Source organism: Theropithecus gelada, chromosome 4 (assembly GCF_003255815.1).
Source record: "Theropithecus gelada isolate Dixy chromosome 4, Tgel_1.0, whole genome shotgun sequence".
NCBI lineage: Eukaryota > Metazoa > Chordata > Mammalia > Primates > Cercopithecidae > Theropithecus > Theropithecus gelada.
In genome coordinates this window covers 107,624,509-107,638,184 of record NC_037671.1, presented here as the reverse complement: position 1 = coordinate 107,638,184, position 13,676 = coordinate 107,624,509, and the positions used below count along the sequence as shown (strand labels likewise).

The 13,676-nt window shown below is 44.2% G+C and overlaps 1 protein-coding gene across 1 annotated transcript in view; it reads left to right on the top strand.

Moving 5' to 3' along the window:
* The window catches only part of TULP4 (tubby like protein 4), a 230,416-nt gene that overhangs the window by 159,773 nt on the left and 56,967 nt on the right, over nt 1–13,676 (top strand). The window contains exons 5-6 of the mRNA XM_025382297.1: nt 8,324–8,504; nt 11,470–11,604. Coding sequence (XP_025238082.1) covers nt 8,324–8,504; nt 11,470–11,604 — 316 coding nt within the window. The remainder of the gene's footprint in view (nt 1–8,323; nt 8,505–11,469; nt 11,605–13,676) is intronic.

Below are 13,676 nucleotides of genomic sequence, written 5' to 3'. Positions count from 1 at the left end.
ATAGAGCACTCAGTATTAATGAATTATAAAATATGCTAAATAAAAATGTTTCTTGAGATTTACATTGAGTAAGCCAGGTGCAGTGGCTCATGCCTGTAATCTCAGCACTTTGGGAGGCTGAGGCGGTAGATCACCTTAGGTCAGGAGTTCGAGACCATCCCGGCCAACATGGGGAAACCCCATATCTACTAAAATACAAAATTAGCTGGGCATGATGGTGCACGGCTGTAATCCCAGCTAGTCAGGAGGCCGAGGTAGGAGAATTGCTTGAACCCAAAGGCAGAGGTTACAGTGAGCCAAGATCGCACCACTGCACTCCAGCCCAGGTGACAAGAGTGAAACTCCATCTAAAAAAAAAATTACGTTAGAAATAAAAGATGAGAGGAATGTATTCATATACACTGGCTCTTGTTACGTATACCTTCTTAAAGTCAGTTTCTTGTTAATGCAATGTTAGATTTTCTTCATATATCTTCTTCAGTACCACAGCATGATGATGGCCTTGGTTTTGACACAGGGACCTTGCCTGAATGCCACCATTTAGCCAGGTGGTGAACTACAAAATTGATCTTCCTAGGGTTCCACATGGCATTGCTGCTCTACAGCCCCTGCCCTTGACATTGAATATGTCCTTGTATGTGTCAGGAGGGGTGAGATGTGCTGTTTCACGTGTGTTCACCACCAGGACAAAGGCTCGCTCCTTCTGGTCAGGACTCTCTGGGCCCTCTTCTCAGCTGGACCTCAACCTTGGCCTCTAAAAACTGCACACTCCCAGCATAAATGGTTTCATCCACACCGTCTTTTTCCTTCCCACACACACATCCTGGAGCGACCACTGGCACAGTTTCTTTTTTTTTTTTTTTCCTTTTTTCTTTTCTTGTTTTTTGTTTTGGAGACAGAGTCTCACCTGTCGCCCAGGCTGGAGTGCAGTGGCGCAATCTCGGCTCACTACAAGCTCCGCCTCCCGGATTCACGTCATTCTCCTGCCTCAGCCTCCCGAGTAACTGGGACTACAGGTGCCCGACACCACACCCGGCTAATTTTTTTGTTATATTTTTTAGTAGAGACAGGGTTTCACCGTGTTGGTCTGGCTGGAACACTGGCACAGTTTCTAACAACTCAAGACTGCGTCCTGAGGATGACTGCTCCAGCTTTCTTACATTCCTGCCTGGGAGAGAGGCTGCCAAGAGAATCAACTGTTTGATAGGGCCCATCTCCCAGGCTTTGTGAGAGAGTAGGGGCCTAATTTTGATTAGCTCCAGTTAGTAAAGCCAGAGAGCCTAATCACATTGACATCCTCCTTCCAGCTTTTCGATTATTTCTCCTTCCCTGGCTATAGCCTATGCCTCCCTCCTCCTCCCTCATTCTCCCTGCTGCAGCATTTATTATGGATTAAATATTTGTCCTTCCTGCATTAACTCAAGTCCCGTTTGGCTTGTCATTGGCACCGGTCACAAGTGCTGTTGGGTCTGCTCGCACCACTGTTCCCCAGCTGCCACTGGTAGCACAGACCAGCAAGTCCTTTCCTCTCTGCTCGTTTGTTGAGAAGTTTATCAGTAACCATAGGAAAAAATTACTGTTTTCATCATGTTTAGAAGTATATTTCAATGTGTTTTGAAGAGTTGTAAAATTTTGAAATGGGAAGGGATTTGAAGCTGACACTTGGGAGGCAGAATGAAGAACCTTACTAAGGCGCTAGGACTCAAAGTAGGATGAGCCCCACTAGCTGACCCCCAAGCCTGATTCTTTGCAAAGGAAAGGATGTTTCCCCAACAGGCTCGGACTACACACCAACAGGCCAAGCAGATTCCAACGTCTCTTGGGGTCTTCTGATCAAAGTACACATGCACCTTCCCAGGCCTCTTGGTGAGTGGCTACCCTGGGCAGTTATGCCTTACTTCACAGAGCTGATATAGGGCTATATTCCTGAAGCATGCCTTTCTTCCTCATTCAATGTATATTTAGATGTATTTTTAATAGTATATTCACGTGGTATAAAATACTAAATGTTCCATAGGACATATGATGAAAGGATCCCTCCTTCTATCCCCAAGCTGACCAGAGGTAATGTGTTTTCAGTTACTTGTGTACCCTGCTGGAGATATTCCAGTTAAATGCTTGTTTTTTTTTTTTTGTTGTTTGTTTGTTTTTGAGATGGAGTTTTGCTCTTGTCCCCCAGGCTCCTGGAGTGCAATGACGCGATCTCTGCTCACTGCAACCTCCACCTCCTGGGTTCAAGCAATTCTCCTGCCTCAGCCTCCCAGCCAAGTAGCTGTGGTTACAGGCGTCCACCACCATACCCGGCTAATTTTTTTTTTTTTTTTTTTTTGAGACGGAGTTTCGCTCTGTCACCAGGCTGGAGTACAGTGGCACAATCTTGGCTCACTGCAATCTCTGCCTCCTGGGTTCAAGCGATTCTCCTGCCTCTGCCTCCGGAGTAGCTGGGACTATAGGCGCGTGCCACCATGCCCAGCTAATTTTTGTATTTTTAGTAGAGACGGGCTTTCACCATGTTGGTCAGGATGGTCTCGATCTCCTGACCTCATGATCCACCTGCCTTGGCCTCCCAAACTGCTGGGATTACAGACGTGAGCCACCGTGCCCAGCCAATTTTTTTATTTTTAGTAGAGACGGTGTTTCACCATGTTGGCCAGGCTGGTTTTGAACTCCTGACCTCAAATGATCTGCCCGTCTTGGCCTCCCAAAGTGCTGGGATTACAGTCATGAGCTACCATGCCTGGCCATAAATGCATTTTTGTATTGGTCCTGTAGTCAGACTATTCTCTACTCCGACAAATTGATATATGGGTGTGTCTTAGAAGGATGAATAAACTTAAAAATGGAGCCTGAAAGATTTGGAGAAGAATGTTCTGGTAATGGGAATCATTTAACATTAAATTTGAGGCCTGAGGCAGAATACCTCCTTCTTTGAAAATCTTTAGACATGGGAGAGTCTCTTATCTTAATGGGTTAGTTTACAAGTGGTCTTTTCTTCAGTGAAGAGATGAGATGACTTCCAAATTATTGTTAGCCTGAAGATTCAGATTTAGGAATGATTGTAATAATCAACTTTGAAATTACATTTCATCTTTAAAAAAAAAAAAAAAACAGGAAATAGTCTGTTAATCGAGCAGTTCTGTCATTTACAACTGTCTGATTTCAGTGACTGTTTATTTAGTTGCAAAATATTCAAGTCTGGCCTTGAAGCACATCTGAAGGCCAGTATTCTGAAACCCAACAGGGAGGTCTTAAAAATTTTTTTGGCCGGGCACGGTGGCTCACACCTGTAATCCCAGCACTTTGAGGGGCTGAGGCGGGCGGATCACGAGGTCAGGAGATCGAGACCATCCTGGCTAACATGGTGAAACCCCGTCTCTACTAAAAAATACAAAAAATTAGCTGGGCGTGGTGGCGGGCGCCTGTAGTCCCAGCTACTCAGGAGGCTGAGGCAGGAGAATGGCATGAACCCGGGAGGTGGAGATTGCAGTGAGCCGAGATTGCGCCACTGCACTCCAGCCTGGGCGACAGAGCGAGACTCCATCTCGAAAATAAAAAAAAAAAAAAATTTTTTTTTTTTTTTTTACTTTAGCCACATCTCAGAACAAAAAGAGTTCCTTCCAAGGAAAAGGAGGGGCATCATGGCTGTTTTTTCATTTCTCTGTCTGCAGCTACACGTTCATGCCACCAGAGGTGCTAAGGTCACTAGGAGGGATTTGTAATCAGTTTTTTAGTGTATTCCCCCAGCCTTCAATCATAAAAGCAAGTAAGTGGGAAAAAGTCACCTCCTTCAGGAACTAGTTCCAATACTACAAATTAAACTCTGTTACAGAGTGAACATTTTTGAAAGCATGTGTTATTGAAGTTGACATTTCCTAACATGGTTTTATTCAACAATTTAGATGTGTAGGGTCCAAAGATAAAGGTACTGATGAGATACCACGGCTTCCAAAATAGAAGTCTTTTCAATGATTTTATATCCTCTCTTCTCCCCCTTTGGTTGTGGCTTGGTTTATTTTAAACTACTGATAATAATTGTGTTTATTTTTAAATAATTGCATCTAAAATAGTTTAGAATGGAGTACATTGAAATAAAGAGATTATATATGGATATCATAATTGCATTGCTGTGGGGGTGGGGGTGTGTGTGTGTGTGTGTGTGTGTGTGTGTGTGTGTGTCAGAGTCTTGCTTAGTCACCCAGGCTGGAGTGCATTGGCACAATTGTGGCTCACTGCAGCCTTGAACTCCTGGGCTCTCGTGATCCTCCCGCCTCAGCCTCCCCAGGAGCTAGGACTACAGGTGCTCACCACCATGCCCTGATACATTTTTTTGTTTTTTTGTAGAGGACAAGGTCTCACCTTGTTGACCAGGCTGGTTTCAAACTCCTGGCTTCAAGTGATCCTCCCATCTCAGCTTCGCAAACTGCTGAGATTATAGGTGTGAGCCACGGTGCCTGGCCATGTTGCTATTAGAAACTGCCCTGCAGTGAGTATATTCAAGGCTGCAAAGTAAACCGAACCCAGCGAGGCAGCCATTGAACTGGTATGACTTGACCTGTATGTCTCTACTGCTTATTTTGTCCTGGTATATGCATTACAGAGGGAACATTGGCCCTGCCCGTACCTGAAGCCTACAGTTCATCACAGGAAACAGCAGGAAAATATGGGACAGAAACATACATGATTCATCCTTGAAAGTGGTTTTTGGGGATAGTTTTATGGGAGGATTTGGGAATTGGTTTATAAAGAAGAAAGGAAGGAGATTGCTCCTTCATTTTTGTAGGAAAACTTGGGCAAATATTTGGGCAAAATGTATTTATATTCATTGAGTCACTGAGTGAATGAGAACCTGGGAGTGCAGACCTGCCCTTGAGATACTTGTGGTTTACTGGCAGACAGGCACACAAAACCAGAACCAAGTTCAGAATGCTGTGGGGGCCATCGTTAGAGCAAGATTAATTCTGTGTGGTGGGGCCCAGAAGCCTTTAAACATGATGTCTGAGCACTGCTGTGAACCAGCTGGTGTACTAGACATTAGAGATAAAGCACAAGCCTCAGTCCTTGCTTGACGCGGTCTGGTTGTGTGTGTGTTGCTCAGGAAAGGATGCAATCATGCGTTTGATCTTAAGACATGTTGACACTGAGGACCTTTGGCACATCTTTGGGAGATGGCAGGAATGCAGTTACATGTGAGAGTCTGGGGCTCAGGACAAAGGCCTGTGCAGGGAGTCAGCTATGAATGGGATCCTTGAGGCTATGGGTGTGATTGTGGTTTCCTAGAGAGAAAAGGACCTAGAGCCGAGCCTGGGGAGCACTAGCACAGAGAATTCTAGAAACAGGAGCACCAGCCCACTCAGAACACATTCATTGCTTGACCAACATTAAGGAGCAGAAGCAGCAGAGATTGATGCACTTGCCGTATGTGTATTCATTATTATTAGGCTGTCAATCTTGTTCTTCTGAAGTCCTTTGCTCACATAAGCTTTATCTCATTAAAAGTGATTAGGCGTGAAAAGAAGGTGTATTGGAAGAGATTTTTAAAAATCTGATTTCATATTATATCACTGTTCTTCAGTTATCTGTGACATACTTGTTCCAAAACAGAGTAATTTCTTCCGTCATTGCTTGATGACTAAACTGTCAGTGCTGCTTTTCTCATTTTTTCCAATCTTAATAGTGTTTCTGTCTTCCTGTGGGAGCTGTAGTTGGAATTAATTAATGGTAGTGGATTTGGGGCCTGCCCTTTTTGTTCTGTTTTGCTTTAGTGTGATACTAAACTCTGATAACTTAATCAGACCTTTATTCAGGAATTACATGTATGTACTCTCATCTGTCCTTCTCTAAAATGGAAAAACGAGTATTAATTCAAAAGACATTTAATGCAGAGGCATTTCCTCCCTTTTTCAAATACTTCTTGTGTTGTACACCATGACAGGGCCTAGGGAGGTACTGTTGAGCAAAGCTGATGTGGTTCAGGTCTCTGCTTGGGCCGCTATAACAAAATACCACAGACCAAGGGGCTTAAACAACAGACATTGATTTCTCACAATTCTGGAGTCTGGCAAGCCTAAGATCAAAGTGCCAGCCAATTTGGTTCCTGGTGGAGGCTGACTCCTGGCTTGCCTTCTCCCTGGGTCCTCACATAGCCTTTCCTCAGTGCTTGGGGGTAGCAAGAGCGCTTGCAAGCTCGGGTCTCTCATACTCTTCTTATGTGGGCACTAATCCCGTCGTGGGTGCCCTACCCTCTGGACCTTATCTAAACCGGATCATCCCCCAGAGACCTCACCTCCAGATACCATCAACATAGATTGGGGAGGCAGGCTGCTCATAAACATTCAGTCCATAACAGTCCATCGCCTCAAAAGCTTATAGTGTAACTAGGGGTCAGAAATCACACAATCCCACATAAAGGGATGAGAATAGTGATAAATGTGGCGGTGGGTACAGCTCAGTTAAAGTTTTAAGAAATCATATTTCATATTTATTGTCATTGAAAACGGCTCACCAAGCACATTAAACATCTGCCTCTTTCAGGACTTCAGCAGGCCTGTGGCCCATGCTCCAGTGTCTTGATCCCTACACCTGCGTCACGTGAAGGCTTTGTAGACATGCCGTCAGATACTAATTTTTTTTCTTGACAGCTAAAATTGCACCTTTTTCTACAATGAATTCCATGGTGTTCCTAGTAGTTATGTCTTTCCAGTAATGAATTAATCGCTGCATCTGGAGGCAAATTGTTTTAGCCTTTTTTAGTGTTCATTCATTAAAATATAGATCATATTTAAAGGAATATTTGATGAACAATTTATTCTAAAATAGCTCTGTGAATTCTGTGAACTTTCTGCAGGCAGTCTCTCAGTTATCAGTATTTATATCCTAAAATTGCCTTTTGCTTGTCACAAACTTTAATACATTCATTTAGCAATAAATATTTATTGAGTGCCTGCATTGTACACAAAGCTCTGTTAGGTGCCAGGGATATAGCTATGGACTGTCTCTGCCCCCAAGGAGCTTCACATTAAAATCTCAAGCAAAAAGAAGCAAAAAATTGAAAAAGCCTTAACCAGGTCTCCCTTTGGGTAAATTCTAGCCTTTCTAGTCAGACGGCCTTGGCTTGATCACTTAATGCCTTTGTCAGCCTACTTGGCCTCTCTGAAGTTGTTTGTGTGTTTGTAAAGTGGAGATAACTTGCATGATTGTTACAATGAGATGCTGATGGATAGACAGATCTCATTAGACACAAAAGATGTAAAGTTTTTAATGACAACCAATGCAGAAACTGCAGACATCATCACACAGGACAGAAGATAATGCAATGTGATGCACCTCGGTGGAGGTCCTGCTGCCCAGGCCCCAGGATTCCTCTCAGGATGTCCCACTGGTGGCACCACCAGTGTTATTGATTGGTTGGTGGTGGCAGGGGGATGTTCAGCAGCTGTGAGGTGCCCCTTTGCCACTGTCATGGAGGGGAGCATCCGGCCTTCCTCTACCCAGATCGTTCTTTAGCTCTGGCCATGTACCTGTCTGTACTACCCAGCATGCTCCTGAGTGTGTGCTCTGAGATGGGTGAAGCCAGGGAAGGTGTCTGAGGAGCAGCCCTCAGCACACTGTGGTAGCAAAAGCCCACCTGGGCCACCCCAGCAAAACTAGTATCTAACTCATGGTTTTGACAGTTAATGAGGCAGAGCTTTCAGCATAGTGTTTAGTGCAAAGTACTTAATATTTTAATACCATTACTACATCCTTAAATTAATTATAAATTAATACGTTAATGCCATTATTATTCTCAGTGAAGTAAAACATTCAACATTGGAAATAAAACATTGTTTCAGGAGGATCTTCTTTTCCAGATATGGTTAGATAACATGCTTACATAACCCAATGTATTTTCTCTTGGGTCAAACATAAACCTAAACTTTTTCTTCTAAATTTGAGAAAATCATAACAACAAATCTCTGCTGCTGCTTCATTTTCCAGAAAAGAAAATGAATATTTTCCTAACTCCTCTCCTCCAATAAAAAATACAAAGCAAAACCCCTACAAATATTATAACAGTGATTTTGCTGGTATTACTTGAAAACGTCCATGCAATATAATATACTCATTCTGCTGTTAGTCACGTTTCAGTATTAGAAGACTAAAATTCTTGCAGGAATAGCCAGCAGAGGTTCTACTTAACATTTTGTGTCACTGTGCTGTTGTTACTTAACTAGCAATTTTTAGTTCTAAATATATATTATCTTCCTAAAACAAATTGAGGCAACAAGGTGTGCCAGAAACTGACCCTTGCTGCCACTTGGTCAGAGGTCCCCGTCTTGGATTGCAGGTGCTGTTTGGCACAGCTGATGGGCAGGTGATTGTCATGGATTGCCACGGCAGGATGCTGGCCCACGTCCTCCTGCACGAGTCAGACGGCGTCCTCGGCATGTCCTGGAACTACCCAATCTTCCTGGTGGAGGACAGCAGCGAGAGCGACACGGACTCAGATGACTACGCCCCTCCCCAAGGTACTCATTGGCCCTACTTTCCTTGTCACTGACCAGAAGGACAAGGAAGGGCGCTGGAGGGGAGTAGACTGATGTAGAGGAGGGACGGTGAAGGACCACAACACATGTGGCACCCGGGCTTCCTGGGAAGAGTTCTCAAGCTGAAATGCAAGATAGGGCTGGCCTCATCTAGATGTGACTGTCTCCCTGCTGTTGTCCCTTTTCTCAGAATCACTGGTCGAACTGATTACACTTAATTCGCTTAGCTTTTCCTAGATATAAAGTGAGACACATGGCTCTTCCTGTGTCCCTGAGATATGGTGGGGCTTAGCTGCTTAGTGACAATAAAGAAAGCTAAAGATGAAAAATTCTGTGCTATTATTATAACTTAATATGTGATATATCCAAATCCCCAATGTTATTAAAGCCTGTGGCTTTAGGTTCATGAGAAAAGGATTTGTTCTGCCATAATGAAGGCCAGCACCTTGGGCAGATAACTCCACATTTCTGTCTATCCTCTTTATTTCAGGCAGAAGCTTTCCTCCTCCTCAGGTCAAAAAGACCTGCTGCCTCTGTGTATACACCACTTGGTGTTGAATACTCTTGGTGGGGATAACTTCAAATTCTAGCCACCTTAACCTCTAGCAGGTCTCCAGAATCAGTGTACAGCACTGGCCTACTCTGTTGGCTCTTCACCAGCATCCCATCCTCTGTATCCATCTCTTCTAAAAAAAATTGACATACAATAATTGTACATATTCATGAGGTACATTGTGACAGTTTGATACACATAATGTATAGTGATCAGATCATTTTAATTAACATATTCATCATCTCAAACATTTATCATTTCTTTGTGATGGGAACATTCAATATCCTCGTTCTAGGTATTTGAAACTATATAATATGATAATATGTTATTGTTAACTATAGTCATCCTACAGTGGTATAGAACACTAGGATTTAGCCTTCCTACCTAGCTGTAACCACCTCGTTTTGGGGAGTGGGACCGGCTTCTTGATTAGAAGTGGTCACACTGCCACAGGCTTCTATCCTTAGCCTGGCAGAGCTGTGCTTACACTGCTGTGTGCCCTTCATAGTCAAAGGGTACAGTGGGTGGTTTCTAACCTTTCCTGCCACTGTGGGGTATGTCATCCTGTGAAGGGCTGTTCTGGGGGAAATTATAGAAATTTTCTCCCCCGTCAGTGTCTGCCTCCATTGGAACCTGCAGTATTCTCATGTTGTCTTCTCTTTCCTGCCACAGCACGTTATGCCCCCCAGCAGCAGACACGTGTGTGTACACACACACTCATTCATTCATTCATTTTAGGAGAAGGCATTCACATGTGAAAAACAGTTGTGATTAATGGTAGTGTTTTAGGACCAGTGGCTTGGGGGCTGTTTATGGGTGTTCCTAGCACTCATAAAGCAGTTTAGGAGTTAACCATCCCCTTTCCTAATAGGATATCAGCCTTGAGAGAAGTGTTTGTCATATTTCTACAGCCTTATAATAGTAAAGTCAGTGTCTTCATCACATGGACTCAGGATACTCTTAGAACTCCTCTTTAGTGGGTCAAATCCAGATTTACTTACCTCCGTTTTATTATTGAAAAAAAAAAAAAAAAAAAAACAAGGGGCCAGGCACAGTGGCTCACACCTGTAATCCCAGCACTTTGGGAGGCCAAGGCGGGTGGATCATGAGGTCAGGAGATCAAGACCATCCTGGCTAACACACTGAAACCCCGTCTCTACTAAAAATACAATACAAAACAAAACAAAACAAAAATTAGCCAGGTGTGGTGGTAGGCGCCTGTAATCCCAGCTACTCAGGAGGCTGAGGCAGGAGAATGGCATGAACCCAGGAAGTAGACCCTGCAGTGAGAGCCAAGATCGCACCACTGCACTCCAGCCTGGGCAACAGAGTGAGACTCCGTCTCAAAAAAAAAAAAAAGAAAAAAAACACAAGATCCAGAGACCAAGTTTATAAAGCAAGTCCAGAGTAAGTCCAAGAACAGAATTCAGTCCCTGGTTGCTCCTCCAGGCAGTTGCCCTTCTCAGAAGCTCAGAAGCAGAGGGGCAGTTTAGAGGATGACAGGTGACAGGTGTTCGCCTTTCACATGCAGCAAGCTGCTTCTTAGTGGCCTAGGGAATTTGAGGGCAGAGGTCGGTATAGTGCAGTGTCATGATGTAAAGCAAAGCAATAGCTGGGCTTCCTCTGCAGACAGATGGCAAGCCGGCCCGCCTCGATGGCTGCTAAGATGAGCCCAGTGTGGGGTAAAGCCTACAGGAGCCTTCTGAAAACCTTGATCTATCTAGGCATCTAGGAAGGGCTTACTTTTGCTTTTTCAAACACCCTGTGAAAGACCAAGTCCATGGTCCATCATGGCCCCTTCTGTAATGTCTGCGTGAGGCTCCAGCGCAGGGTTTTCCTTAACGCCGGCTGTGCTCCGCAGGTGCAGCAAGCCTCTATGAGCCACATTTAGCCCAGCCTTCTCTCCAAATATGGGCGAGCCACTGTGGCTGCTTATTTTCTGTAATATTCAACGGAAGAGGAGTTAGTCTTGAAAAGCAACTTTTTTCTCTTTTAGACCATAATTAAGAAAATGTTTTTATCCCTCCTCCTACCATCCCTGGACATTGTACGACATTAAAATAATTTATGTCTATATAATATCATTAGAACCATGTAACACATTAACATCAAGGTAATAAACTTTCACACATATTCTCACCACTCACCAATTGCCCCTAGGGCTGTGTCTCTAGTGTCCTGCTTCTTACTCAAGAATTCTCTGTTAGTGCCCACTGATGGCCCTTGTGTAGTTCCTGAATGATGTTGAATGCTTCATTTAGGTAGCATCCCAATCCAGAGCAGGATCTGCATTGTCAGGCAATTTGTAAGGCACCATGCAAGATTGCAGCTTTGGGAACCTGGATTTGGGTGGTGTGCTTCCCTCCTTTTCACCTGGCACTTGTGTTCCTGCAGATGGTCCAGCAGCGTATCCCATCCCAGTGCAGAACATCAAGCCTCTGCTCACCGTCAGCTTCACCTCGGGAGACATCAGCTTAATGAACAACTACGATGACTTGTCTCCCACGGTCATCCGCTCAGGGCTGAAAGGTACAGAATGCTGCACACACCCCAAGCCTGCAGACCAGGCCTGCGTGTGTTTGCTTCAAGGCCGGTCTTGTACACCCTGTGCTTACTGATTCCTGTCCTCTGTGGTGACCCCTTCTGGGCTTCGTGGAGTCTGTTAACTAAAGCCGCTCCCTCTTCGCTCCTTTGCTTATGTGACAAGTCCATACCTAGTCTTATCTCAAAGGGAGATTCCTGACATTCAGTCTTCGTCTTAACCTGCTCTTTTCCTCACTATGACAAGAATGATCCTCTCTCAGGTGTACAAGTGTGTTTGTATCTGACTTAAGCGTGTCTGCACAATAAACGGACTGCAGCACCTGCCATCCCTGAGGGAGCAGATGGTTAAAGAACCTGGCAGGCTTATTAAGGAGCTGATCATTGTGCGATAAAGTTACCTTGAAAGACTTGTGGAGGTTCTGCAATTACTAGACTGAGACATTGATGTGAAGGGCAGCAGTCAAGTGCTGATACCTTCCTGATAGATATTATGAGTGTTGTTATCTCAAAAGAAAATCAGTGGGCATAGGCATTTGGAGTGTTGTAAATTTTGCAATTCGAGGCTACTGCTGATGTTGTTGACTCCATTGATGTGAGTTCTATGGAAAAACAATCTGTCTCTTCAGGGTTGAATGGTACAATGTAAAAAGGTTTTAAAATTCAATACCTGGCTGCCTCTGACCCTTGATGTTTAAGGGACCTCCTGTAATCTGAATGAGGATATAGGAGACAAGGCAGGAACTTTGGTATAACTCGCTACTGTCATTCAAAACTGGCCATCAGTCTAGGGAGTCATTACCGTGTGCTGCTGCTGCTGCTTGCCTGAATTATTCAGCAATCACAGGGATGTAAAGTCTAGGCAGGGCACGGTGGCTCACGCCTGTAATCCCAGCACTTTGGGAGGCCGAGGTGGATGGATCACGAGGTCAGGAGTTCAAGACCAGCCTGGCCAACATCGTGAAACCCTGTCTCTACTAAAAATACACAAATTAGCTGGACGTGGTGGCAGATGCCTGTAATCCCAGCTACTTGGGAGGCTGAGGCAGGAGAATTGCTTGAACCTGGGAGGTGGAGGTTGCAGTGATCTGAGATCGAGCCACTGCACTCCAGCCTGGGTGACAGAGCAAGACTCTGTCTCAGAAAAAAAAAAAAAATTAGCCAGGTGTAGTGGTGTGTGCCTATAGTCCCAGCTACTTGGGAGGCTGAGGCAGGAGAATCGCTTGAACCTGGGAGGCGGAGGGTGCAGTGAGCCGAGACCGCACCATTGCATTCTGGCCTGGGCGACAGAGCGAGACTCCGTCTCAAGAAAAATAAAAGGATCAAGTCTATATACTTAACTGTTGGTTGACAAGAATCATACCTGCCTCTGCACCCCCTCAAGTAATTATTCTGTTTTTACACTATAGAATATTTTTGGAAGCATATTACGCACCCTCTGTGGGGCATCCCAATCTACTGTCTCAGGACTGTAATTATAAGGAATTACTTAGGCTGTAAACTCCTGAGGGACGTGAATGATGCTGAAGTCCTTTTTATCACACATACGCCCCGGTAGGAGCTGAGTACCTATTTTTTGTGGTGATGATGAACTTAAATTCCTGTGCTTGTCTGTAAATTTTTTTCTGAATGTTCTGTCTTTCATGGAGCTAAAACACAAGGATGTAATTCCTAATGTATTTATAATCCATGCTTAGCCTTTTTCTTCGAAATTCTGTTTTTAAACCTTTAAACCAAATTTATTAATTTTTTGAGAACCTGCCTCTAGTTCTGGAATCCTGAACTTTGTTTCTCTACCAAATATCTGGTGAAGGCTGAACATAATGCAATTACCACTCAGTTCCTTTTTATTCTTTACAGGGGGAATTTTTCCAATTTTTTGCCACCCTGCTTATGGAAACTTTATTTTTACCCTTTGAATATGCCCAAGGTATTGGAGCAGCATTTCTCTTTTTTTTTTTTTTTTTTTTTTGAGATGGAGTTTTGCTCTTGTTGCCCAGGCTGGAGTGCAATGGCACGATCTTGGCCCACTACGACTTCTGCCTCCCAGGTTCGAGTGA